Source organism: Halictus rubicundus, chromosome 6 (assembly GCF_050948215.1).
Source record: "Halictus rubicundus isolate RS-2024b chromosome 6, iyHalRubi1_principal, whole genome shotgun sequence".
In the NCBI taxonomy this organism is placed as follows: domain Eukaryota; kingdom Metazoa; phylum Arthropoda; class Insecta; order Hymenoptera; family Halictidae; genus Halictus; species Halictus rubicundus.
Window position 1 is genome coordinate 565,208 of NC_135154.1, and position 25,164 is coordinate 590,371.

The following is a 25,164-nucleotide window of genomic DNA, read 5'->3' on the forward strand; positions in this document are numbered from 1 at the left end:
TTGTTTAGCCAAGACATCCCCAATGAAAATTCCTGGTCCAGCATTTATCCTACGAATATAGCCGAATTCTCTATCTGGTTTTACAGGGATCGTTATTAAAACTTTATTACGCGGGGGCAATTCAATGGAGGCAGAGGCAAGGGGGTACTTCTTGTCTCTGAGTTGCAAGATGCTAGGCAATTTATCCCTAAAAATCAAAGTGCCCTCATGTTTTACTAAGAATGGCATCCCTAAAATTCCAGTTTCTCTGACAGGAAAATTGTCGTCGACAATCTGGAACTCCACTGGGATGTTATCAATGAAAACGCGAATTTGTCCGTTGGTATGTAATATTCCGGATCCGATTCCGGTCAGATCGTATACAATATCAGGATCAACCAACGTTCCTATACCTACTCCTTTTCGTTTAATCAAGTTTATCTGAGCGCCTGTGTCTATGAGGAAAGAAGCAATTCCTTCATTAAAAGATTGGTGATTCAACGTAATAGCGGGTGATTGGACAATCTCACTGGCGTCAAGATTTAAGCAGATTCGGATGGACCGGCGCGCGCGATAAGGGCTTCGTTCCGCGGTGCGCTTCGACGCGGTGCCCCTCGCGAGTTTAAAGACTGCGAGTTTCCATTAAACCGGGATGTTGAAGGTCGGTTAAATTTATTTCCCTGAGAATTTCCTGAGACGTTCGCGTAACACTGGGACTCTACATGACCGGTCTTTCTACATAAACGGCATCTAATTTCCCGGGAATTCTGGGGGTGATTGGGGAGGTTATCGGTGCAATGAACACGGTCATGCCCTGGTTGGCCGCATCTAAAACACCTTCTATCAGGTCGCGTATTGGTCACGTATAATCGAGCGTCGCGTGCAGTGAGTTTCGGAGGGGTATGTCGATATTCTTCAAAAGATTCACCTTCTAATTGAACTGCTACTTTTATAGCGGATTCTAAAGTCTGTAAATTATCCTTTAAAATTATCATTCGTGCTACGCGGTCGCTTAATGCTTTAGTGAAACCCGTTACCGCGGCTTGACTGAGGACAACCTTCGCGCCTATAAATTCTTCCGCAGTATATTTCTCTTTTGCCGCTTCAATTCCCCTACTTAGAATTTCGCTAACTCGGGCCCCATAAACTTCAACTCTCTCGTTATCTACTTGCCGTATGTTTCTCAGTTCGTTATGAATCGAATCTACCTTGAAAAATCGCGCGAATGACTCCTTCAAGATTTTTATTAGCTCATCAAAACTATTAATTTCGCGGTGGCCCGAAATTAAGAAGTCAGCATGCCCCACGATTTTATTCCTAATCAGAGCAAGAAGATTATCCTTATCGGCGGGTTTGATTCTATCATTGGCTAATTTGCATTGCCCTATAAATTTCGTCACCGAACAAGATTGTCCATCAAACTGAGGTATAAGGTCGATAGCAAGTTTCAGTGGCAGAAAAGAACGCTCAGATACATTAACAGGACTTATTTCGATGGCTGCGGGACCATTAGAGGAAGCGGTTGTATCATAAAAGATAGAAGAATTAGTCGGGGTACTCTGTATTGGAACAGTATTATGAGATGGCAAAGAGCTTGCTTGAGGGAGGGCAACCGTAGTTTCTATTGAAGGTGACACAAACGTTATATCGTCAACAATAAAGGAATTACCACTACTATTCAAGTTAATCCTACGCGCTTTCCTACTCTTACGCGACATTTTAAAGCTACGTGACATTCTACGCGTGGCGAAAATAATAAAATTTATGTTCTAAACTTACGAGGGATGCGCTGCCCGGGTTACACCGCTATGATCCACCACCAATCACGCTTTCCTGGCCTTGCGATGTCTCCTTATCAGCAGTTGCTCGATTCTCCTTCCTGGATCCCCGCCGTTGAATTCTCCCGGCTGGATTCTCCTTTCCGGTTCCCCGTCGTCGAATTCTCCCGGCTGGATTCTCCTTTCCGGTTCCCCGTCGTTGAATTCTCCCGGCTGGATTCTCCTTATCGTTGGATCCTCTCGATGATTTGAATTCCTCAAGGGTGCACGTGACAGGCAGGGTGTCTTGTACGGCCGCTGACGTCACTCGCTCTCCGGTATTTACCCAAGCTCCTGGGGAAACCGTACGAAAACCCAGGAGAGAGAGATTGCACCTTTCCAGAGCCTTCCACAAGCCGGCATCAATGTATGGTCCAGTTGATTTTCCAAAATTTTTTTATAAATCCCACCGCTGTCACCAAAATTTAGCTATGTTGCGTCGCCGTGTGGTGGGATGGGGACTTTTGGTGTGGGTTCGGGTGCCCGTGGAGCGCTGAAGCGCTCTGCTCGTGGAGGTTCACAAATAAACTTTGTACACAGAGTTTAAAGGCGAAAAACTGTTGTAGATTTTATTGCAAGTACTTGGAGATGTAACTCCCTCAGTTCTACAATGAGTTCTGTCGTCCTGGAGCTTCGAATCCCTTTTTTTAGCTTCTTCCTTCTCGCTTCCTTAGCCAATAGGAAAATTGGGATCTTCTGGCTAGGCGTTGATTCGTCGGATCACTCGTCTTCCGGTTGCTGCTTGATGGTGATTGGCAGTGGATGGATCTTAATAGCGCACGCACGGGAGTGGGGTACGCATGAGGGTGAAGCCCCGCCAAAACAAGGGACGTGGGGCCATGTGGGACCGAACGAGCGAGAGGTCCGAGGGAGTTCCAAGAGGTCCTTGACTCGGAATTTATGACCTCTTGTCCTTAACTGATTCCGGACTTCGACTATCCCTAATTTATGTAGAATTGGAGAAGCTACTCTAAGAGGCTGCGTGACTTTCTCTAAATTCCTCAATTAGTCTCGCCGACTCGAATTTCGTCAAGGATCTCTATGGAACTCTCCCGGTCTTTCTTTACCTACTCTAAACTATCGCGCCCAAATAAAATACGTATGTATGAAATACGCGATTACATCTTATATTTAAATTTCCCTCTCCGCGCCATTAATCGATGCATATATATATATCTAGCTATGTTCGCGTGGTCAACTGGCCACGCTACACTACAAACTTTATTCGACTCTGGTTCGAGAGCGTTGGATCGAGACGTCTGTCTCGATCATGAGTCAGGCAGCGAGAGAGTGTCCGTGGCGGTTCTCTCGCCTGCGTTGCCCGAGGTTGGTACTGCCAACCTCGTCGGAGCATATTCTTTAGGCGCGTGCCTAGGGGAATGGCGCGGCAGCGCCAATATCCCTATACCTCCGGTACCAACTGCGCCGCCTAGCGGATGCACTAAGGAGTTATAGATGCTCCCTACAGGTCTCCTTACTTTTACTTCATGCCTAAACCTCAGCCACTAGAAAATGGTGTCACACAATGTCACTAAAATGGTACAACGCTAACAGAAAGAAACTAGCAAAAGACGATGTCCTTGATGAAGAAGCAACATCTCTAAATGATTTTATGGTCAGTGAATATAGTTTGGCGGTAATGCGAATAACGGTACTGAACTGTATTGAACCTCAGCTGACTCGGTTGTATGACTGCTCGGTGTTCCTGTTAAAAATTAATTATGGGTATTACAGGTTTACTATCATTCTTAGAAAAATCTTCACAGAGAACAAATATCGATCAGTTTACTGGTGGTACTGTTGCCATTGACTCTTATTGTTGGTTACATAAAGGTGTATTTTCTTGTGCTGACACATTAGCTATGGGACAACCGACAAATGCGTAAGGACATTGTCATTGTTTAACTATTATTTATGAAAGCAATATATCGAGTAATAGTCATTTTCTTTCAGATATGTTCATTATTGTATGAAATTCATATATATGCTACTTAATAATAAAATTAAACCAATTCTTGTGTTCGATGGACGACATTTGCCTGCAAAAGCACAAACAGAAGCGAAGCGACGAGAGTATGTAAAATAAAATAATTATTTTCTAATTTTATTATTCTAATTAATTATTTTCAATTTTATATTTGTATTTTTATCTACAATTTAAGAAAATAATTTATGATTTAATATTAAAAAGTTGTTATTTTATATCATATATGTCTTATAATAAACGTAAGTATAAATAAACATTCGATCGAGTAAAACATATAATACTTTTGAAAATGTTACGTTATATTTTTCATTTAGAGCCAGACAAAGCAATCGTAGCAAAGCCATAGAGTTAATGAAAATGGGACAACATGCTGAAGGAAGAAAGTTGTTAAGAAGAGCTGTAGATGTTACACATGAAATGGCTTTAGAATTAATTAAACAATGTCAAACAATGAATGTCGATTGCATTGTAGCACCATATGAGGCAGATGCACAATTGGCATATTTAAACATTAGCGGAATTGCTGATGTTGTTATTACAGAAGACAGTGATTTAACATTGTTTGGTTGTAAGAAGGTTCATATTATTTTTTTATAATTCAAGTATTTTCATATTTTATTTATTGTTTAAGTTTAAAGGTAGTTCAATTATTTACTTATTAATTTTGTAGGTATTTTTTAAAATGGATGTAAATGGTGATGGTCTTTTGGTAGACCAAGAACGTTTACATCTTGCTATGGGTCTGCGGGCAGAACACTTCAGTATGGACAGTTTTCGTTATATGTGTATTTTGTCAGGCTGTGATTACTTACCTTCTCTCCCCGGTATTGGATTGAATAAGGCTAAAAAATTTATTACTGTAAATACAGACTGTGATATATATAGGGTAAGTTGTATCAAATTTTATTATCATGTATTTATCTCTATAATATTTTGTATATGAATCAATTATAATTATTTTTATAGGCTTTAACTCGTTTAGCATCTTGCTTGAATATGAAGTCGTTAGTTGTAACAAAAGAATACAGAGATGCATTTATATTAGCAGTTATTACTTTTAAACATCAATTAGTATTTTGTCCTTTACAAAGAAAACAAGTTCGCTTAAGCCCACCTTTGTCTGATGTGTCAGAGGAACAATTATATTATGCTGGTGTAGAAACAAATTCAGATATTGCATTACAACTTGCTTTAGGAAATTGTGATCCATTTTCATTAAAAATGCTTCACAATTTTGATCCTGATACGATGAAGGTGAATATCAACAAGTATCTAAATATATTATTTGTGTCTACATTTCCCTAAATTGTATCCTAATACTGAATGCTGCTTGGATTGGTATTTTTCAGAATCAAAATAAATCAGATTCATGGAATCAAAAATCATTTCAACTTGAACATACTAGTATTTGGTCAAAGCAGTATCAATTGAGAACTAATACCATTAAAAAATCATCTCTCACAAAGGACATAATGTCTCAGCAAAAGACTACCAAGAAGGAGATGATTCTCAAAACAAATCGGTTAAAAAGGGCTATTTTAGTACAGCAGCAAAATAATACCGGTATTGGTAGTTTAATTTTTTCTCAAGTAAATATTTATACAATATAGTTAAATATACCTACATACAAATTTTTATAGAGTGTACAGAGCTGAATCAAAATGAGATTTTAAATATGTATGAATCTAAGGACACTGATATGGAAAATAATTTAGAAGCAAACTTATCTTCTCTCAGTGAAGAAAAAACATCTCCTATTTTAATTAGACGAACAAATCCATTTTCCACACAGATATCTACTAATAAAACTTCTCCGAGTCTTTTGTCTAAAAACAGAAGTCATATAAGGGGAAGAAGGATGATGCGTATTAGAAGAACAATTATAAATGAAAACATTATTACAGAAAGTAAATTCTTCGCTAACACAAGTGTCAAAAATAATAGTAATATCGTAACAGACGATGATACGTTGTGTTCATCTAGTAATTCAAATGAAGAAATTAATGTCGCTAATAACATTAATCTTCAAACTGACGAAATGGATACAGAATTAAATTCCATGGATGTAGATGAAGAATGTAATGTATTATTTACGTCGAATCAGTGCAATGCTACTGATCCCTCAAATAGTACCTCTAACTGTGATTTAGGAAAATCATATTTAGATATTTCAACAAACGAATTTGTTTTAAGTAAAAATAGCAATCATCCAGATGCTGTAACAGATTCGTTTGCATCATCAGAACCTACAGAGGACTCTGACTTCTTAATTCTACGAGAAGATATAAATACTTTAAGTAGTAGTTTATTCAAATGGTCTAATACAAATAACAAAGTCAAACAGTATAACAGTAGAGGCTCTTCAAATTTTGGAGTAAGTACTATTATCACATCACATTATATTGAACCTTTTCTAAAATTCATACCTGTACATAAAACAAATATTAATTTTAGTCTTCAAATAGTAAAACAAATACGTCACGCAGAAGTCAACAATTAAGTTCAGCACAAAAACAACAAAGTTTATTAAGCATGTACGGTTTCGAAAAGAAAAGTAAGTATAGTATATTATAAAATTGAAGTTGTTTGAATTATGAGAAAATATTATTTATTTATAGGACTATTGTAAAAACATTTTGTATGTGGATATTATTATATATAGAAGAAAGTGTGCTGTGCTATATTTTTTGAACAAACACGAGATTATTTATAAATACAGTATGACGATAGAAATATAAGTACGAATTCAATTCAACAGAATTTTATTTTATTATATATGTATAAGAGATGAAGCAGCGTTGTCCTAAGTATTCTAACTTTGTACAACTACACACACATAGTATTATAAAAATTACAAATAAAACAAAATTTCTATTTCTTTACAGTCAACTAGAAATAATTTAATATCCTTATTACTCCTCCCATGGTCTTGGTATTCTAACATTTTCCCAATTAGAAATATTGACATTCTGAAAAATGTTACATTAATTTTTTAAAATTATATATAATCCAATTACTTTATATAGAACAATTATACCTATTATATAATGTAAATTTCAGGTATATAAAACTGTTCTCATACACATCTTTAATATCTTAATCCAGACCTGCTAAATGATGGCCCACGGAACAGATGTGGCTGCTTCTTCTCTTCGCCTGCTCGGCGAGTCAGTCCCCACCATGTCCACTCAGACTTTTCCTTCGGTATCTACATGTACATGAATATGTAGTAATGGTAAGTAGCCTGCTGGCTTAGTGGTCGTGGGCCTCCTGCTGGAGGAAAAGTCGGAGTAGACATGGTGGGGACTAAGTCGCCAAGCAGGCAAAAAGGAGAAGCAGCCACATCTGTTCCACGAGCCATTGTTGAACAGGCCTGTCTTAAACGAAGATTACATACCTTTTGCATATCTTCATATATTTCTTCTAAAGAATCAGATTTTTTCATTTGAATACCTAATTTTTCTGCATCTTTTCTAATATCGTACGAGGTCGTACTTCGGTATTTGTATCTAAGAATCATTAAAATTAACCGGTTTTTTATTTTAATGTTACAAAAAAGATATAAACGTGCAACTTTGACATAATTACCTTATTTCTGCAACTTCACGTAGTGCAAACGACCCTCCTACAACAAGTACCATAAATGGCACAAAATATCGAAATATCTTTGTTTGAAAAAATTGCGACATCTTACTAAATATTATGTATATTTACATATGAGCAAACTATAAACTGTGAGGTTATGTTTCCATTTAGAATTCACTATATCACTATCAGTAGATAATACTATATTTCAGGTAATAATATTTGAAATGTTTAATTATTTGTATATTATCCGTACTGACTCGTACCAATGCAAAAATTCATATTTATTTAAGACAGTCCTGTGCTGTCCGCAGCTGTCCACGACAGTCCGCGAAAGTCAGCTGAGTTAGGCGAGAGAGTACATAGGCGATTCTCTCGCCTGCATTGCCCGAGGTTGGCTGTGCCAACCTCGTCGGAGCATATTCTCTAGGCGCGTGCCTAGGGGAATGGCGCGGCAGCGTCAATATCCCTACACACTCCCCCGAGTGTATACGACATTTAAATTAACCGCTGTTTTAACAAGGAGAAGTGTTACACATACTGCATGCACTTACAATTTTCTTTTTGTAATTCTACTCGCTTCGGCAGCGAACGCAACGCGCTTTTTATTTGTATACGTGCGGATCGTGCTGCTTCCCGAAACGACTGCAGGGTCGCCGGCAGCTTCTAAGTTCGATTCGCGAACTGCGTACGCGGGTTTTACATTTTCAACAGATACCGAACGCGGTTTACAATTGACCTCGATTTCGATAACTCTGTCGTTGACGCGTTTTAAGATTTTATGCGGTCCCGTGTATGGACGTTCAAGCGATTTCTTGAGAGTGCCTGCGCGAAGGAACACGTGCGAACATGTTGACAAATCTTTAAATATAAACGCGCGCTTTTTATGTCGCTGTCCCACGGGGACAGGTTTCACTTGGTGCATGTGATCGTGAAACTCTTCGACGAATATTTGCGGGTCGGACGGACCGTCGTCGGGAAGAACAAACTCTCCCGGAATACGCAACGTCGTGCCGTACATGTATTCGGCAGGTGAGGACTCGGTGTCCATCACGTTGTTTCGCAACCCTAATATCACGGTGGACAGGACTCGTGACCATTTCGTGTTCGCGTGACACATTATCGCGGTTTTCAGGTAGCGGTGCCATCGTTCGATCATGCCGTTAGAGGCGGGATGGAACGCGGTAGTACGTATCCGGTGACAACCGGATAGTTGCAATAACGCTGTGAACAATTTTGATTCGAACTGACTACCTTGGTCAGTTGTTAGCGTTTCTGGCGTGCCGTATCGCGAGATCCAGTGATCTACAAAAGCTCTACACACGGTGGTTGCTTCGATATCCGGCAGCGGAATGGCTTCGGGCCATCGCGAGAAACGATCGATTATTGTAAGGCAATAGCGATTGCCGTCGGAAACCGGCAGCGGACCGACAATGTCCATATGGACGTGTTTAAAGCGGCTGTCGGGGGCTACGAATTCCGCAGGAGCCACGTGGTTATGCCGCGTTACTTTGGACTGTTGACAGTCCAAGCAGTCTTTGGACCACTTAATAATGTCGCGATGCATGTCCGGCCAGACGTAACGTTTCCGAATTACCCGATCTGTGATCTTAGCACAGGGGTGCGCAGGGTTGTGGAAAGTGTCGAAAATCTTTTTTCTAGCTGGCTGTGGAATGTACGGACGCAGGGTTTCGCCCGTGAGGTCGCACGCGATCGCAGTGTGGGAAGGTCCCCACCTTATCTATCGCAGGGACAACGAGTGGTCAGCGGAGCGCAGTAGTTCCTTAAGCTCGTCGTCGCTCTCTTGCATTTTGGACAGTTCATCCAGAGAAATGTTCGCGGCGAGGCGCAGCGAGTCGACTCGTGATAATGAATCGGCAACGACGTTTTCCGAGCCAGGAAGATGCTCAATGCGAGTGGTGAATTGTGAGATATACGACAACTGTCTGAGCTGTCGAGGAGATGCCTTGTCGGCTTTCTGACGAAACGCGTACGTGAGAGGCTTGTGATCTGTCACAATGCTAAATTCACGACCTTCTAAGAAGTGTCGGAAGTATTTTAGTGCCTCATAAGCGGCAGTCAACTCGCGATCGTACGCACTATAATTGCGTTGGGCAGGTCTGAATTTCCTGGAGAAGAAAGCCAAGGGCTTCCAGGAGTCTTCGAGCTTTTGCTCGAGTGACGCGCCCATGCCGAAATCGGAGGCGTCAGTGACGATACGCGTCACTGCGTTTGCCGCGGGATGAGCGAGCATGGTTGCGTTGGCGAGGTCACTTTTGACCCGAGCGAACGCTTCCTCAGATTTAGGAGTCCATACAATCTGGTGTTTGTCATTTTTCTTCGACTCGCCGAGGTACTCGTGCAGGGGAGCCTGCACGTCGGCAGCGTGTCGAATGCTACGTCGGTAGAAATTGGCCATGCCAAGGAACCTACGAAGATCGGCAACGGTCCGAGGCCTTGGAAAATCTGTTATGGTCTTGACTTTCTCGGGAATTGGGCTAGACCCGTGCTGGTCAATGACATGGCCGAGGAACTCGAGAGATGACTTCCCGAACTCGCACTTTTGGGTGTTTGCCGAAGACAATATTCCTGCAAGCGTTGCAGGGCTACGCGTAGATGATCTTCATGCTCCTTTCGGCTCGAGGACGCAATGAGAATATCATCAATATACGCGAATACGAAGTCTAAATCCCCGAGGGCACGGTAGATGTACCGCTGGAAGGTTTGTCCGGCATTACGAAGGCCGAAGGGCATTACCGTGTATTCGAAAAGTCCAAACGGGGTAATGACCGCCGTTTTCGGAATGTCAGACGGGGCGATCGGAATTTGTTGATACGCCCGGTGAAGGTCGAGCTTCGTGAAAACCGATTTTCCGTGAAGGTTCGCGGAGTAATCGTGAAGATGGGGGACTGCATATTTATCAGGAATCGTTACCGCGTTGAGACGGCGGCAATCGCCGCAGACGCGCCAGCCCCCGTCCTTTTTCGGGACGAGATGAATAGGACTCGCCCAAGGACTGCTAGAAGGCCTGCAAATTCCCGAGCTGACGAGCTATTTGAACTCTGCTTTCGCGGCGCGCAGTTTTTCCTGCGCTAGCCTCCGTGCGCGTTCCGCAATTGGCGGACCTTCGGCCATGATATGATGAAGGACGTCTTGTGGCGTACGGTCATTATTCTGTGACGGCCCGACGACGTTCGGAAACTCGGTTAAAATTCCGGCGAACGCGGAAGCTGGATCGACCGATTTAACGTCGCGCACGGACGAAGGTTTTACAGTGCCGATGACGGCAATCTTCGTCATGGGGTCGATCAGTTTGCGGAGGCGCAAGTCAACGAGCAGCCCGTAATGTTTTAGAAAATCGGCACCGATTATCGGGTACGGTACCGATGCGACGCAGAAATTCCACGGGAATGAACGGCGGAGGTTGAGATTCAAAGTCAAACGCTTCTCGCCGTACGTGTCAATCATTGTCTCATTTGCCGCGTAGAGTTTATAACCCGTTGGGCAACGCGAGCCTTTGGCAACTGGCAGCAAAGAGAGATCGGCTTCGGTGTCGATTAAGAACGTGAGGCCGAGATCGCGGTCTCTTATGTGGAGACGATGAGATTCGGTACTAGACGGGCTCGCCTCCAAACAGCTAGTACTTTTCAGTTTTCCGTCTCCCAGGAGCACGGCTTGACACAACGACGCGCATCTTTCCCGAACTTCCTGTGAAACCAGCACGCGGTTTCCTTCGGCAGAGAGCGGCTGTCGCGCGATCGATTCCTACTCCGTGAAGGGGTTCGTCGGCGGACGCGACTCTCGCGGGTGCGCGAAGTAGTTATGGATGCTAGTTGACGCGTGAGGCGGTCGACTTTCTCTTCTAACGCGCGTAAGGAGGCGTCTCGGGGCGAGACGGCAGCTATCGCGGATGTGCCTGTCCCGGAGGCCTCAACGACCTTGTCGGCTAATTCGGCGAGCTTCCGCGGCTCGGAAACGTTCGCCATGGCCAGGACGGCACGGACATGCGACGGCAGCTGTTCGAGAAATACGGCGCGAATTATTTCATCGCTGCAAGACCCGTCGTTCAGGTTCAGGAGGCGCGTCAATATCTGGGACGGTTTGCACCCACTCAGAACTTCGCCCTTCAAGAGCTGTCGGAGCTTGCTCTCGGCAGACGCAGCGTAGCTAGATGTGATTCGTGATTTTATTCGATCGTATAAATCCTCTGGAGGAGGCGACATGAATAGTATGTCCTTGGTCGTGGTGACAACGTCGTACTTCAATGCGGCCACCACTACATCAGCCATTGTTTTTTGATTGTTAATCCTTGCCGCGGACAAGGATGACTCGACTTGGGCGAACCAAAGTGCCGGGTCTTCTTTGAAGAAATCGGGCACTTTGGGTTGCCGGTATGAATCGACGCGACCCTGTAACAACGCATGGAGGAGTTCATCCTGAGTGAGCGGCGCGGGTGTAGTCATTTCGCGCGATTTCGCGAACACGCGTGTGTTCAAACGGGCCGCGAATTATTCGAAACGCGCGCTCTGCGCAGACGTACGCAGTTTCGTAAAGGCACGGTGCGACGCGGTAAACATGAACTACCCAGTGTCGTAGCGGTCACGCGAGTCGACGGGGGGATCAACACGGCATAAACACAACAACGCGAAGGTCGCGAAACGGTCGAATCAACAGGTATACGAAAATGGCTTCGCAGATATTTTCGCCACGAGGAACCGCGCGGCGATCACGATCGTTTACAATAATGAGGCGAAATTTCGCATAATCGGAACGATACATGTCGGCGCACTCATGGTTGGGCTCGTCGATAGACTGGCTGCAATGTGATGCTCGTCAAGGCGCCGGTGGTCGGTGGCTTCACGCCATTAGCGGAACTCCAGCGAGCTCGTCCTCTGTAGACGTCCAGGATGGCATCCGATGTGCAGTGTTCGACCTCGTGCAGCGAGCGGATAGCTCGCCGCCTGGAACCGGCAACAACAGCGTGCAGCGAGCGGATTGCTCGCCGCCTGGAACCAGCAACGGCAGCGTGCAGCGAGCGGTTTGCTCGCCGCCAGGAACCAGCAATTTCTTCCTGGTGGTCTCCGCGAAAACGTGCACAAGCTTCCGGGCATGTGCAGCGTGGTTCTTGATTTCCAAATCACGTCGGGGTCACCAGTTGTAGGTTTAAGGGTCCCGCGGATAAATGCGGAACCAAGATGCAGCCTACTCTGCACAGAACCACTGGGAGACTTTCTATCGATAATGATTAACTCGTGTATGTAACGGAAACTTTATTCGACTTCTCTTCGAGAGCGTAGGATTGAGACGTCAGTCTCGATCGAGAGTCAGGCAGCGAGAGAGTACATAGGCGGTTTTCTCGCCTGCATTGCCCGAGGTTGGCAGTGCCAACCTCGTCGGAGCATATTCTCTAGGCGCGTGCCTAGGGGAATGGCGCGGCAGCGTCAATATCCCTACACACATCACGTGATTAAACGTGATTGGACAAGACTGATGTTCGAATCTTTGCTGCTATTGGACGCTACTATTCCTGGCAAAACCACTGCTGCATGGCATGAATGATCGTGTGACTCGTTGCGGACTGTGATATTATAACCTTCAAAACCTTCTTCATATTGTTTTAATAATACAAAAATTTAAGTGTATTGAAAATTCGAGTAATAAGCCCAGGAAATATTGAAAAAATATTGAAAAAAACTTTCTTCAGTATCGAATCAATTTTAGAAATAATTTTTCAAAATTGAGCGAACTCAGTGAACTTATTTCTGAGCTTATTTTTCGAATTTTACTTTGTGCATTAATTATAAAATTTTTTAAAGTTTGTTTTAGGATAGGGAGGTGCAGAGCAGTGCAGCAGCAAGTGTAAAGAGTGTACAAAATAAGTGGATGAAGATATTATCATTTGTATTAGTTTGATATTATACATATGTAATTATCTGTTACATGTATAATTATGTATTATTATGTTTTGAAATAAAATATTGTAAAAATAATGTATTGTTGCAAAACATATTATATCCTTTTATTATATTATATCCTTTTTTTTTATAAATTTACTTCTAAATTTATGTAGTAATCGTACTGTACAGTAGATATATGTGTATGTCTATACGCGTATGTGTATGTTTGTAGAATCGTATAGCTATATACAGGGTGGCCCACATAACTCTGAACAGCTCAATATCTCGAAAACTGTGCCATCGATTTTAAAGTTCTTAGTCTTAAATTGCATGGAACTGAAGGGCCTTTCTGACTACATAAACGTGAAGTGGCCTCCCTTCCCCTTTAACGGGGGAGGGGAGGTACCTTTGTAATTTTAAATGGAACCCCCTATAAAATGTTACATATTTAGATTCTACCGGAAAAAACAAGTCAATTTTGTCTAAAACATTTTTTTGTCAGATACTTCCATGATGAGATATAACAGTTTGAAGTTTCGAGTTGTAGGTATTTGAAGCGCTCGGAAATAGCGTTATGGAATTGTACGCGCTTGAGTCCTTTGCTTATTCATGAAGAAACACAAACAATAATATTTACAATTCTTGAGTTTAACTCAATTATCTATGAAAACGTTTTCAGTTTAGAGCTGTTATTCAAGCAGTAACATTGTGATTATGGCTACTTTTGACACAGAAGTGAATATGTTATTAACGTTAGGTGAATGCCAAAAAAATTATCGGCGTGCAGCAGTGATGTTTTTTGAACGTTATGGGATCAAAAAATGTCATGCAACATTTCATAATTTAGAAAAGCGGCTTCGCGAGCACGGTGAATTGTGTAAAAAAACTCGCAATAAACCTGAAGCTGTCACTAATGAAAATAATAGTGCCAGTATTCTTGCTGCAATTACATTAAATCCTCATATTAGTCAACGTACACTTGCACAAACATCACATATTAGTCGTTCATCAATTCAACGAATTTTGAAACGGCAAAAGTATCATCCATATGACATGGTTTTATCACAAGATCTTTCGATAGCAGATTACGATCACCGCGTAAGATTTTGTGAGTGGCTGCAGGGTGTTGTGGAAAATGACTTTTTGTGCAAAATACTTTTTTCCGATGAGGCCACTTTTATGAATTCAGGGCATGTAAATAGACATAATCTGCATTATTGGGCCGTGGAAAACCCAAATTGGATGCGATGGGTTCCCTTTCAACATCGATGGTCTGTAAATGTTTGGTGTGGCCTAATAGGAGATTTTGTGATTGGACCTTATTTTTTTCAAGAAACTGTAACATCTGCAAGTTATTGTGATTTTTTAAAAAATCATTTGCCTGCGCTTTTGGAAGATGTGCCACTGCACGTTAGAAGAGAAATGTGGTTCCAACAAGACGGCGCTCCTCCACATTTTGCAATCATCACCAGGCAATTTTTGAACGAAAAATTTGGGAACAAATGGATAGGTCGTGGGGGACCTCGTCAATGGCCTCCTCGATCCCCCGATCTAACACCATTAGATTTTTTCTTATGGGGATATGTAAAGGACAAAGTTATGTTTGAACCGCCGACGACAAAAGAGGATATGAAACAAAGAATACGTGACGCTTGCGCTTCAGTGACTCCCGAAATGTTAAAAAATGTTAGAACAACTTTGATGTTTCGAGTAAATAAATGTTTACAAGCCCGTGGTGGACATTTTGAACATTTAATTTAAAGTACATTTTATTTCTTCACGAATAAGCAAAGGACTCAAGCGCGTATAATTCCATAACGCTATTTCCGAGCGCTTCAAGTACCTACAACTCGAAACTTCAAACTGTTATATCTCATCATGGAAGTATCTGACAAAAAAATGTTTCAGACAAAATTGACTTGTTTTTTCCGGCAGAATCTAAATATGTAACATTTTATAGGGGGTTCCATTTAAAATTACAAAGGTACCTCCCCTCCCCCGTTAAAGGGGAAGGCAGGCCACTTCACGTTTATGTAGTCAGAAGGGCCCTTCAGTTCCATGCAATTTAAGGGGGCCGGCAGGCATTTAGCCTTGACTGTCACGCTATGTTACGCTATGCCTTTTTTTCTAGAAATTTTACGTCTTAAATAAGTAAGTAATCAATTAAAAATGCATACCACCGTGTTTGTACATGTCTTTGCTATGTCTGTATAGAGCCCTTTTTTCGATACGAACACTAAATCTCGCGAAATTAAGAGAATCTCTCATCGGCAGCCATCTTGTGCCGTCATACTTGCTTCAGAATTCGAATTTTCTGCCGAATATTACAAATTACTCCACGATGAGGTAGAAATTCGCAATTTGGGCTCTATACAGACATAGATTGGACTTTTAGGAAACACAATTGACCACTTCTAAACTGCTCATTGCAATATTGAAGCGATAGTTTGAAAAGGTTTTGACCCATGCATACGTATATGGATTTCAAACCCTGCCGGCCCCCTTAAGGCTAAGAACTTTAAAATCGATGGCATAGTTTTCGAGATATTGAGCTGTTCAGAGTTATGTGGGCCACCCTGTATATTTCACTTATTCATTAAAACTACCTCTGAAGAGAGACCTGACTTTCAGAATGTCGTAGCCTCATTGAAGTCCCTCAAATGCCTCGTGGATAGGACAAACACAAAAACCCTTAGCATTTCTAGAGTACACAATGGATTAGGAACTATTGGTTGGGATCTCCTTGAACAATCAATAAAATGCATACTTACTGACCCCCAATATATAATAACCATTTGTCCCGGAGAAATAATCATCCCTGAAATATCGGATAGAATAAAAATTATTAAGGAACATCCTGATACTACCATCGGTGGTCATCATGGTATGACCAAGGTATACGACAGTATTAGAGAAAATTTTTATTCGCCTAGGATTAGATTTGGGATGTTTTCATATAACACTTCCGTGCATGAAGCTGCAGGATTTACCCCACACGACTTAGTTTTTGGTGTTAAGGCTATAATTCCTTCTGAATTTGCTAAGCAGGAAACCCCTCGGACATTCTTTCATTACTTAAATGAATTGTTTACAAAGATTACCACTACTCAAGCTATGGCAGCAACGAATTTAAATCGAGCAAGGGAGAAAAGTAAACGACTGTACGACAAAAATGTTAATCGTCGTAAATTTAATGTAGGCGACTATGTTTATCTAGTAAAGGAACCAAAAACGTCCAAATTTGATACCGAATGGACAGGGCCATACCACGTAGTTAATGTATATAACGACTTAACAATAGAGATAGAGATAAGTAGTAATAAATTTAAAACGGTCCATGCGAATAAGTTAAAACTAGCCTGTATACGATTAGATTAGTAAAGCGACTGAGTATAAAACGGTTGTATAAATAAACTGAACCCACCTTAAACGATTTTAATGTAAATATATACATCAGGAACTCCGAGTGTAGGTACACCTGCGCACACACACATATATAGTTATTCTAAAGCAGACTCAAATCATGCGCCGTCTATATAATCAATTAGAATAGAGTAGTATCAAGTAGTATGTAAAAGCTGTTCCCATAGGAAACACCTTTTCAATAAGGGGGAAGGTGTAGCGTGGCCAGTTGACCACGTGAACATAGTTAGATATATATAGTATCGATTAATGGCGCGGAGACGCGAATTTAAATGTAAGAACTAATCGCGTATTTCATACATATGTATTTTATTTGGGCGCGATAGTTTAGAGCAGGACCGGGAGGGTTCCATAGAGATCCTTGCCGAAATTCGAGTCGGCGAGACTAATTGCGGAATTTAGAGAAAGTCACGCAGCCTCTTAGAGTAGCTTCTTCAATTCTGCAAAAATTAGGGATAGTCGAAGTCTCTAATCAGTTAAGGACAAGAGGTCATCAATTCTCAGTCAAGGACCTCTTGGAACTCCCTCTGGCCTCTCTCTTGTTCGGTCCCACATCGCCCCACGTCCCTCGTTTTGACGGGCCCTCACCCTCGTGCGTACCCCACCCTCGTGCGTGCGCTATTAAGATCCATCCACTACCAATCACCATCAAGCAGCAACCAGAAGACGAGTCATCCGACGAATCAACGCCTAGCCAGAAGATTCTAATTTTCCTATTGGCTAAGGAAGGGAGACGAGAAGGAAGAAGCTGGGAAACGATATAAAACTCCAGGATGAGAGTAAATGGCGAAAACTGTTATAGATTTTATTAGTAGTTCTTTTAGATGTAACTCCCTCAGTTCTACAATGAGTTCTGTTTCATCCTGGAGTTTCAAATCCTTTCCCAGCTTTTTCCTTCTCGTCTCCCTTTCTTAGCCAATAGGAAAATTAGAATCTTCTGGCTAGGCGTTGATTCGTCGGATGACTCGTCTTCCGGTTGCTGCTTGATGGTGATTGGTAGTGGATGGATCTTAATAGCGCACGCACGAGAGTGGGGTACGCACGAGGGTGAAGCCGCGCCAAAACGAGGGACGTGGGGCCATGTAGGACCGAACAAGAGAGAGGTCCGAGGGAGTTCCAAGAGGTCCTTGACTGAGAATTTATGACCTCTTGTCCTTAACTGATTAGAGACTTCGACTATCCCTAATTTTTGCAAAATTGGAGAAGCTACTCTAAGAGGCTGCGTGACTTTCTCCAAATTCCGCAATTAGTCTCGCCGACTCGAATTTCGTCAAGGATCTCTATGGAACCCTCCCGGCCCTGCTCTAAACTATCGCGCCCAAATAAAATACATATGTATGAAATACGCGATTACGTCTTACATTTAAATTCGCCTCTCCGCGCCATTAATAGATACTATATATATCTAACTATGTTCACGTGGTCAACTGGCCACGCTATAGGCGGTTCTCTCGCCTGCGTTGCCCGAGGTTGGCACTGCCAACCTCGTCGGAGCATATTCTCTAGGCGCGTGCCTAGGGGACTGGCGCGGCAGCGCCAATATCCCTACATGACTGTCACTGCCTACGGCATCATACGGCATACGGCCAGAAAGAATATATACTCTCTGACGTACTCTTTTTATTATTTTTTATTGCATCTATTGCGAATTATTATTTATATTCTAGTGGCATGTAATGTAATTATGGAATGAACAGAAATGTATTTCAATTATAATACTTTTATATTGACTTATATTGATGATAAATCATGTGTATCTGACCAATAAAACTTCAGTAACCGTCATCAATCTGCGCAGATAGGTTCACCGGGAATGTTATAATAATAAAATTGACAACTTTATTATTTTAATTTTATACATCATTACCTCGACATTAATGAGTTACTAACGCTTAATAAATTAAAATAGCTTAAGTAATTATCGGATAAACGAAATGATTGCAAATACAAACTCCGCCACAGGTTAAGTTGGTGTACAAATTTTTACTTCTTTAATTTGGATATTATTTCTACAAAAAGTGAAAGATCTGCAAAATGAACATTTTGCCAGGAACTGCATCTCTTCTAGAAGAATTGGACAGTATGTATTTATTTTAGAGGTATCATTTTTAGGTTATACCGGTTTGTTATACTTCTATAATATATTTATGCCAAATGTATACAAATAAAAGTATAAACCTATAGAAATGTTACAAAAGTAACACTTTTATTACAAATAAAATAGGCTGAGGCGTAAACATTGTGTATTTTCATTGCACACGAGCTTATAAAAGGTTTAATATAATTTATTTGTTTAAACACAGTAAATGATGCGTATGTTATTATGTTTCAGAAAAACTTATGGTATTACTTAGAGATGGCAGAACTTTAATTGGATATCTTAGAAGTGTTGATCAATTTGCCAATATAGTACTTCATCGCACAATTGAAAGAATTCACGTCGGTAAGGAGTATGGAGACATTCCAAGAGGAATTTTTATTGTAAGAGGAGAAAATGTAGTACTTCTGGGAGAAATAGTAATGCTTTTAATTGTATTATTTTATGTTTCAAAAAATATTGTACGTTGATATTTTTCTATAAACAATCCATTTAATTTTATTTTAGGATAGGGAAAAAGAAAAGGATTTACCTTTAACCGAAGTATCTGTAGATGATATTTTAGATGCGCAAAGACGAGAACAAGAGCTAAAACAAGATCAAAAACGACTTGTAAACAAAGCTTTAAAGGAGCGAGGTCTATCGTATATTCCAGATATGGGTCATGATGATATGTTCTGACACACACCTGCGTCTTTAACTACAACTACTTCATCATCTACTTCTTTGCATAGTTCTGAAGGGTATGATACGTGTTATACATCACTTTCTCTTTGAAAGTATGTAATGATGACAATTTATGAAGTGAGTATATTGTATTAGTACATTGTTTAATTTCCTTACAAAACTATTATAATAAAACATGTAATGATGCATATAACATTAAAATAACTATTGTTAATGTCAGTAATGAGAATTTATACAGTTTTAGACTTATTATAATCTTGTACCTAGTGTGAAAAATATTACATTATAATTGTATCATACCTTTAATAGTCTTGTAACTTTTCTGCTATATACAAATATAATATTTAAATAAAAATCTCTTATAGTGATACATGGTATTTTCGTCATTTATATTTTTAAGGTAAACGTGTTAATTATATATATAAATTTATAACAATTATATATCTTTGTGTACAGTGGTGCCTTGATAATTGTTATATTTCAGTATTTCCATCACCTCTTGTTGAGCCTCAAACCCTTTGACTACTCTCTCATTCTCTCAAAACATTTCTCACTCTTCCAAGATACATAAAATGTTTGAAAAGCTTTAATCAGTCCCAAGTTCTTAACATGACATCTCCTTGAACTTGCGACATTTATCAAGGCAAGACTGTAATTGATTTTAAATGATTATTTTCTCAGTGAATTATTTCTGCTTTCAATTGAAAGTATGAGTCAGTAACATAAGTAATTACACAAGCTTGGCTTAATATAAAGTTTATTACATATAAGATTTTGCAATAAACTACTCTGGTCTATGCATTTTATATTTAATAGAACAAAGGATTATTCTAATTTGATGAATCAAAGTATTTATTGATGAAAATTAACTATACCTGTATATAAAAACTAAATAAGGTAATATATTTACAAACATTATATACTACAATATCATTCTCTGAAATTAAAATATTTTTTGTTTGTGTCATAAAACGTCGATTGAACTATGAAATAAAAAAGACTTTTCTAATAAATTGTGTTACTGCTTTCTAATTAAACTTAGTTCAAAAAGACAGTAACGGAATTTAAAAAGTTTTTCAAAAATATACTATACTTTTCTTAAAAAAAAATACTTTCTCTTCAATAGATACCATTATGTATACAGAGTGAGGTACCTAAAACAGGCCACCTAAATAACTCGGTTGCTGTTGGTAATACAAAAAAAATGTGTCGGACGAAACTTGCGTGGTTTCGAGGGTGGCATGTTCTTCAAAGTAGAATATTTGACCTTTAACGATCTTGAATAACCTTGAGTCGTGGATCACTGTACGCGTCTTAAAACGCCTAATTAGATAATAGGGCGTCAATCCGAACTAATTGGGACCGAGGTGGTTTGGAAAATCGAATTTTTGGCTAATCGTACAGTTTCAAAATTACTTATTAAATACACGAGTACTACTGCTATAATTAATAAAAATGTGATATATATATATATATATATATATATATATATATATATATGACATTCGAATAATTGACGCTCCACTGTATATAGAAAAGTATATCAATCGAATTTAAAAAACGATGTTGACCATCATATGTCTTCTATGCGTCCACCTACAAGAAGCTATTAACGTGGAATTATGCCACCCTCAAAACCACACAAGTTTCGTCTAACACATTTTTCTATGACCAACAGCCAACAACAGCCTCACCCTGTTTTAGAATGATAGATGAGAGCAAGTCCTAATGGAAAGCTTTCTCGACTGCTTATGTTCAGCAATTGGAACAAAATATGAAGTATCAAATTTTCATTTGATTATGTTACATTATTAATTTAAAGGAGTTCATTCATAAGTGTGCTATCCGCGTTTTAAAAAAAGGGGGGGGGGAAATGCTGTATACCCTTAGTTTTAGTGTGTTTGGGGTTTTTTGCTCTGTGTACTTCGATTTTGTTTCTTCCAAATGTTGTAATAAATCTCTTATGAGATTTCCTCAATAAAAAAAATAAGTGCGCTATCAATTAATCATTAGCCTTGGGAAGGTAATTAAACTGTATCAAATGACAAACTGATAGTCCTGAAAATCTCTTTTTGGGATATTAGTAGAAATTAAGTATTAATTTTTGTAATGAACACTTTTTAAATACTGCACTTGCAACCGAATATGTTTCGGTTCATTCTTGGCCCAAAGAATTAATTGCTCGAACATTGTTTCTACATTTTCTTCATGCGAGAATGAATCATTTTTACAAGGAAGCTGAGAATTTCCTCCTTCGATATTTTCTTCATTGTCTTTAACAGTTTGGTCTTCCATCTCTGCACACGTGGACAACCACTCTTCAACTTCACTGAGGGCAATCTTGCTGTCTATTATCGCTTGAATGCTTTCTTGTAATTTACGATTACACAATTGCTCTGCACTATTTGCATTTGACATTGAATCATTCTCGGGAACATGTTGCAACAATTTGCTCCATGCATTTTTAATGCTGCACGGTGTAATACTTGTCCATGTTTCATTCAGAAGTTCAATACCTTCCTTCAAATCATATTCAACAAAAAATTGATGAATTCCCCCAGGACAACACAAAATTAATTGCAACATTTTATGTCGAAAGCTATTTTTCGTATTTTCGATTATCCCTCGAGTCATAGGTTGTAGAAGCGATGACATATTTGGTGGTAAGAAAAGAACGTTAAATCTCTCATCCTTTAAAACCTGTGGCGGTAAGCTGTGCACTTTAGAATCAGTTACAATTAACAGTACAGAACTACATGTACCATTTGCTAACTGATTTTTTTTAACCGAAGTTTTAAAATCATTCACATACCAATCCAAAAACAGGTTTTTATTCATACAAGCATTTTGTTGAGATTTAAACACAACTGGCAGTCGTTCTTTGCCATTTTTTAGTGCTCTTGGAGATGCATATTTATTAATTATTAGCAGAGGAAGTTTATGAGTACCACTGGCATTGGCACAAAGTCCAACCGTAAAACGATATTTTTTCAATAATTTGCCATCAACTTTTTTCCTATTCAAAAGATCTAATGTCTTTTGAGGAAGAGCCTTCCACGCCAATGCTGTTTCATCCATATTATATAAATTATCCACATCAATGTCTTGCTCATACATAATATTCTTTAAATCTTCTATAAATTTTGAAGCTGCTGCTTCTTCAGTTTTGTCCTCATGAGTATGTATATTATTAATTTTATAACGAATTTTGAATCGTGATAACCAGCCTTCGCTAGCTCTAAATGTTAATGGACCTCCTAATTCCTTATTTATATTTGTTGCTTCTGCACGGAGCAACCGATTACTAATACAATCCCCTATTGTTCTTCTTTCTACAAACCAATTGTATAATCGACCTTCTAATTCCTCATTCATTGGTCTTCGCATTCTTTTCTTATCAGAGGACCCTGCTTGTTCCGCATAGCGGCGTAATTGTATCGCATTGTATTTAATTTTACGAACAGTGGCTATATGTAAGTCATAAAAAGAAGAAATTTGCTGTGCTGTTGCACCTTCCTCCAATCTTTTCAGGATCTCAAGTCGCTGTTTCAGAGTCAGCATATGCCGCTTGCTACTTGACATTTTTGTTTCTGTTTATAATATCATATAAAATGTTGTGTTACTTTCTTTCTTTTCTAGTTGTGCTTTTCTTGTATAGTTCCTTCGAAGGTGTTCAAGATTTAGTAACTTAATCTGCATTAAATTTATTTCCTACAGTTGGCGATTTTTTCTGTTTTATTTTATGTTTCTAATGTAGTTACATTGATTTACACTGAACTCTTTTGTATTGTAACTCCCACAGGCTCGTTAATCATAAAAAATGGTGGGGTTAACTTACATTATAATAACAAACAACTTCTTATACGCCCCTAACTCACATTGCTATTCGATGCCAATCATAAGGTTAGTGCAAACACAACAAAACCACGTGATATTTTAAAAAGTAGGTATAGCGGTATAGCATGACCACGGTGTAAGAAGAATAGGTAGTTCAAAGGAGCGTCTCCAAGTTCTGAAATCTATGACAATTAGGTCTTACTGTTCTGTTCAGCAATTTGCAATAATGAAAAAGAGGAAAATATTAACAATCATTTCAAATTTAAATGTGTTGCAAAAATAAAATTGAATAAGTTGATTGAATTCGGTGAACTCGAATGCGGTCAAATATTTAATCATACAAAATTGTAAAGCATCGACAAAAGATTGCATAATATCGGAGAGGATATTAGGATAGAGTTTGCAATTACAAAATTGGAAAAAAATGAAATACGTATCATTACAATTAATATTATACTTAATTTATATTAATTAGAGATTTTGTACACAAGATTTACATGTTAGTTACATATTTTATGTAAAACAATTAAGCTGTACGTTCTAATCCTGGTTAAAAAAATAATGTGCGTTCGATTTTATGCTAAAAGACGGCTCGGTTCTGTGCCATGTCACAGACGAGTTATAAGGATAGACCTACCACCATCTTATGGGACTTCGTGTCTCATGTTCTAAAATATCGGATGTTCAAAAAATCAGAGGTTTTGGTATGTCCTCTACGATTTAGAGTGGTGAGTTTAGGAATTATATTGAATCACAGGTGTCGAAGGCGTAGTTGCCAAACCACATCGGAGAATATTCGTCGCATAGTTGCCAATTTACTGTTACTGTCGTGTAATGCACAGCGCGTATTTCGGCTATTTTCCAAGTTACAGTCGCAATTCTGGAAAAGTAAACGAAACGAGCTATTACATGATTAATTCAACCTAAATATTTCATCTCTGTTTAAATACAATGCTTTCTGTTTCTATACTCATTTTAAAGCTAAATAAATGCTTTTTCAATTTATATAAATAAACTTTTATTTATTGATAGTAAACATAATAAAATTGTATTCGATAGTAAAACATTCAAAGGAGCCAACAACAGTTCATATAAATCAATTTCAAGATAAAAATAGTGCTAAATAGGTATTTCAATTTTCAACAACAATTATTTTTATGTTTACTATCAATAAATTGTCACGTGGCCCTGATTTTCGGGCCCGTCCGACGGGAGAAAACCTGGGCAACGGCGGGTTTTTATAGACCGTGAGGTCGGGCCACGCTCGGCCGCGCGATACGTGGTTCACCCGTGACAAACGGTATCTCGCAGGCTCGATTTTCCCGACGGATCTTACAAGGTTCGGGACTTGAAACGGGCGCCAGACACTCGCAAGTGTCACACGAACAATTCGTAACGAACGCGAGACGCGAATTATAATACCGAACCTACGAGAACCGCGCGAGGACCTGAATAGCGGCAGCCTGGGCCAGGATTCTACGCGGAGGGAATACGGGACGTTTCCCGCGGCGGAAAGGTTTCTCACAATGAAGCGTACACGAGTGTGGGCTTCGAGTTAACATTTATTTGATCCGGTCTTTACAAGGAGCTGCCGAGATCGCCCGGCAGCGGTGTAATCGAAGCCCGCGCGATTTTACAAACTTGTACGAAAGGTAGACGGACGCTCGCGATTTTGCACCCGGATATGCTTTCCTACGCGTCGAACTCGATCGCGGGCGCGATGTACGGCAGCCACTATCGACAATTAGCCAGTCGAGAAGCGACCGGATTCCGATAGAATACGCGGCAGCAAATTCTAATCGACTGTGGCCGTCGGAAGTAGTCGGAAACGGCGATACGGCTTTCGTCGCGTCG

General features: G+C 39.9%; 3 protein-coding genes across 10 annotated transcripts; 2 read left to right on the plus strand and 1 right to left on the minus strand.

Moving 5' to 3' along the window:
• Window positions 1-3,343: 3,343 nt before the first annotated feature.
• On the plus strand, window positions 3,344-6,539 carry Tos (Exonuclease tos). Of its 7 annotated transcripts, none has more exons than XR_013082423.1 (9): window positions 3,344-3,447; window positions 3,531-3,678; window positions 3,750-3,869; window positions 4,098-4,359; window positions 4,454-4,669; window positions 4,750-5,037; window positions 5,133-5,352; window positions 5,424-6,337; window positions 6,402-6,539. XR_013082423.1 is itself a non-coding variant. In XM_076789316.1 (9 exons), exons 1-9 carry the CDS (start codon window positions 3,518-3,520, stop codon window positions 6,410-6,412), a joined length of 2,112 nt encoding a protein of 703 aa, XP_076645431.1. In that variant the 5' UTR covers window positions 3,426-3,517; the 3' UTR covers window positions 6,413-6,539. The 7 variants fall into 7 exon arrangements, 4 of the variants coding, with proteins under 4 accessions (XP_076645431.1, XP_076645429.1, XP_076645430.1 ...); XM_076789316.1 differs by having other exon boundaries at window positions 3,426-3,678; window positions 5,424-6,157; window positions 6,238-6,337; XR_013082421.1 differs by having other exon boundaries at window positions 3,426-3,678.
• On the minus strand, window positions 6,529-7,705 carry L(3)neo43 (cytochrome c oxidase assembly protein COX16 homolog l(3)neo43). The gene is made up of 3 exons (XM_076789317.1): window positions 7,372-7,705; window positions 7,181-7,292; window positions 6,529-6,752 (listed from the first exon to the last, which is right to left on the minus strand). The coding sequence occupies exons 1-3, from the start codon at window positions 7,470-7,472 to the stop codon at window positions 6,696-6,698; spliced, it is 270 nt and encodes an 89-aa protein (XP_076645432.1). The 5' UTR covers window positions 7,473-7,705; the 3' UTR covers window positions 6,529-6,695.
• Window positions 7,706-18,250: 10,545 nt separating this feature from the next.
• Lsm1 (U6 snRNA-associated Sm-like protein LSm1) lies at window positions 18,251-19,770 on the plus strand. 2 transcript variants are annotated; one of them, XM_076789320.1, is made up of 4 exons: window positions 18,251-18,490; window positions 18,651-18,768; window positions 19,021-19,205; window positions 19,294-19,770. In XM_076789320.1, the coding sequence occupies exons 2-4, from the start codon at window positions 18,723-18,725 to the stop codon at window positions 19,465-19,467; spliced, it is 405 nt and encodes a 134-aa protein (XP_076645435.1). In that variant the 5' UTR covers window positions 18,251-18,490; window positions 18,651-18,722; the 3' UTR covers window positions 19,468-19,770. The 2 variants fall into 2 exon arrangements, with proteins under 2 accessions (XP_076645435.1, XP_076645434.1); XM_076789319.1 differs by having other exon boundaries at window positions 18,251-18,768.
• Window positions 19,771-25,164: the final 5,394 nt, after the last annotated feature.

Excerpts from the sequence above, each read along its gene's own strand:
- Tos (XM_076789313.1), top strand. The coding sequence starts at position 3,518 with ATGGGTATTACAGGTTTACTATCATTCTTAGAAAAATCTTCACAGAGA. Across the intron at positions 3,679-3,749 it reads ATGGGACAACCGACAAATGC|ATATGTTCATTATTGTATGA; the intron begins GTAAGGACATTG and ends ATTTTCTTTCAG. Across the intron at positions 3,870-4,097 it reads ACAGAAGCGAAGCGACGAGA|AGCCAGACAAAGCAATCGTA; the intron begins GTATGTAAAATA and ends TTTTTCATTTAG.
- Lsm1 (XM_076789319.1), top strand. The coding sequence starts at position 18,723 with ATGAACATTTTGCCAGGAACTGCATCTCTTCTAGAAGAATTGGACA. Across the intron at positions 18,769-19,020 it reads TCTTCTAGAAGAATTGGACA|AAAAACTTATGGTATTACTT; the intron begins GTATGTATTTAT and ends ATTATGTTTCAG. Across the intron at positions 19,206-19,293 it reads TAGTACTTCTGGGAGAAATA|GATAGGGAAAAAGAAAAGGA; the intron begins GTAATGCTTTTA and ends ATTTTATTTTAG.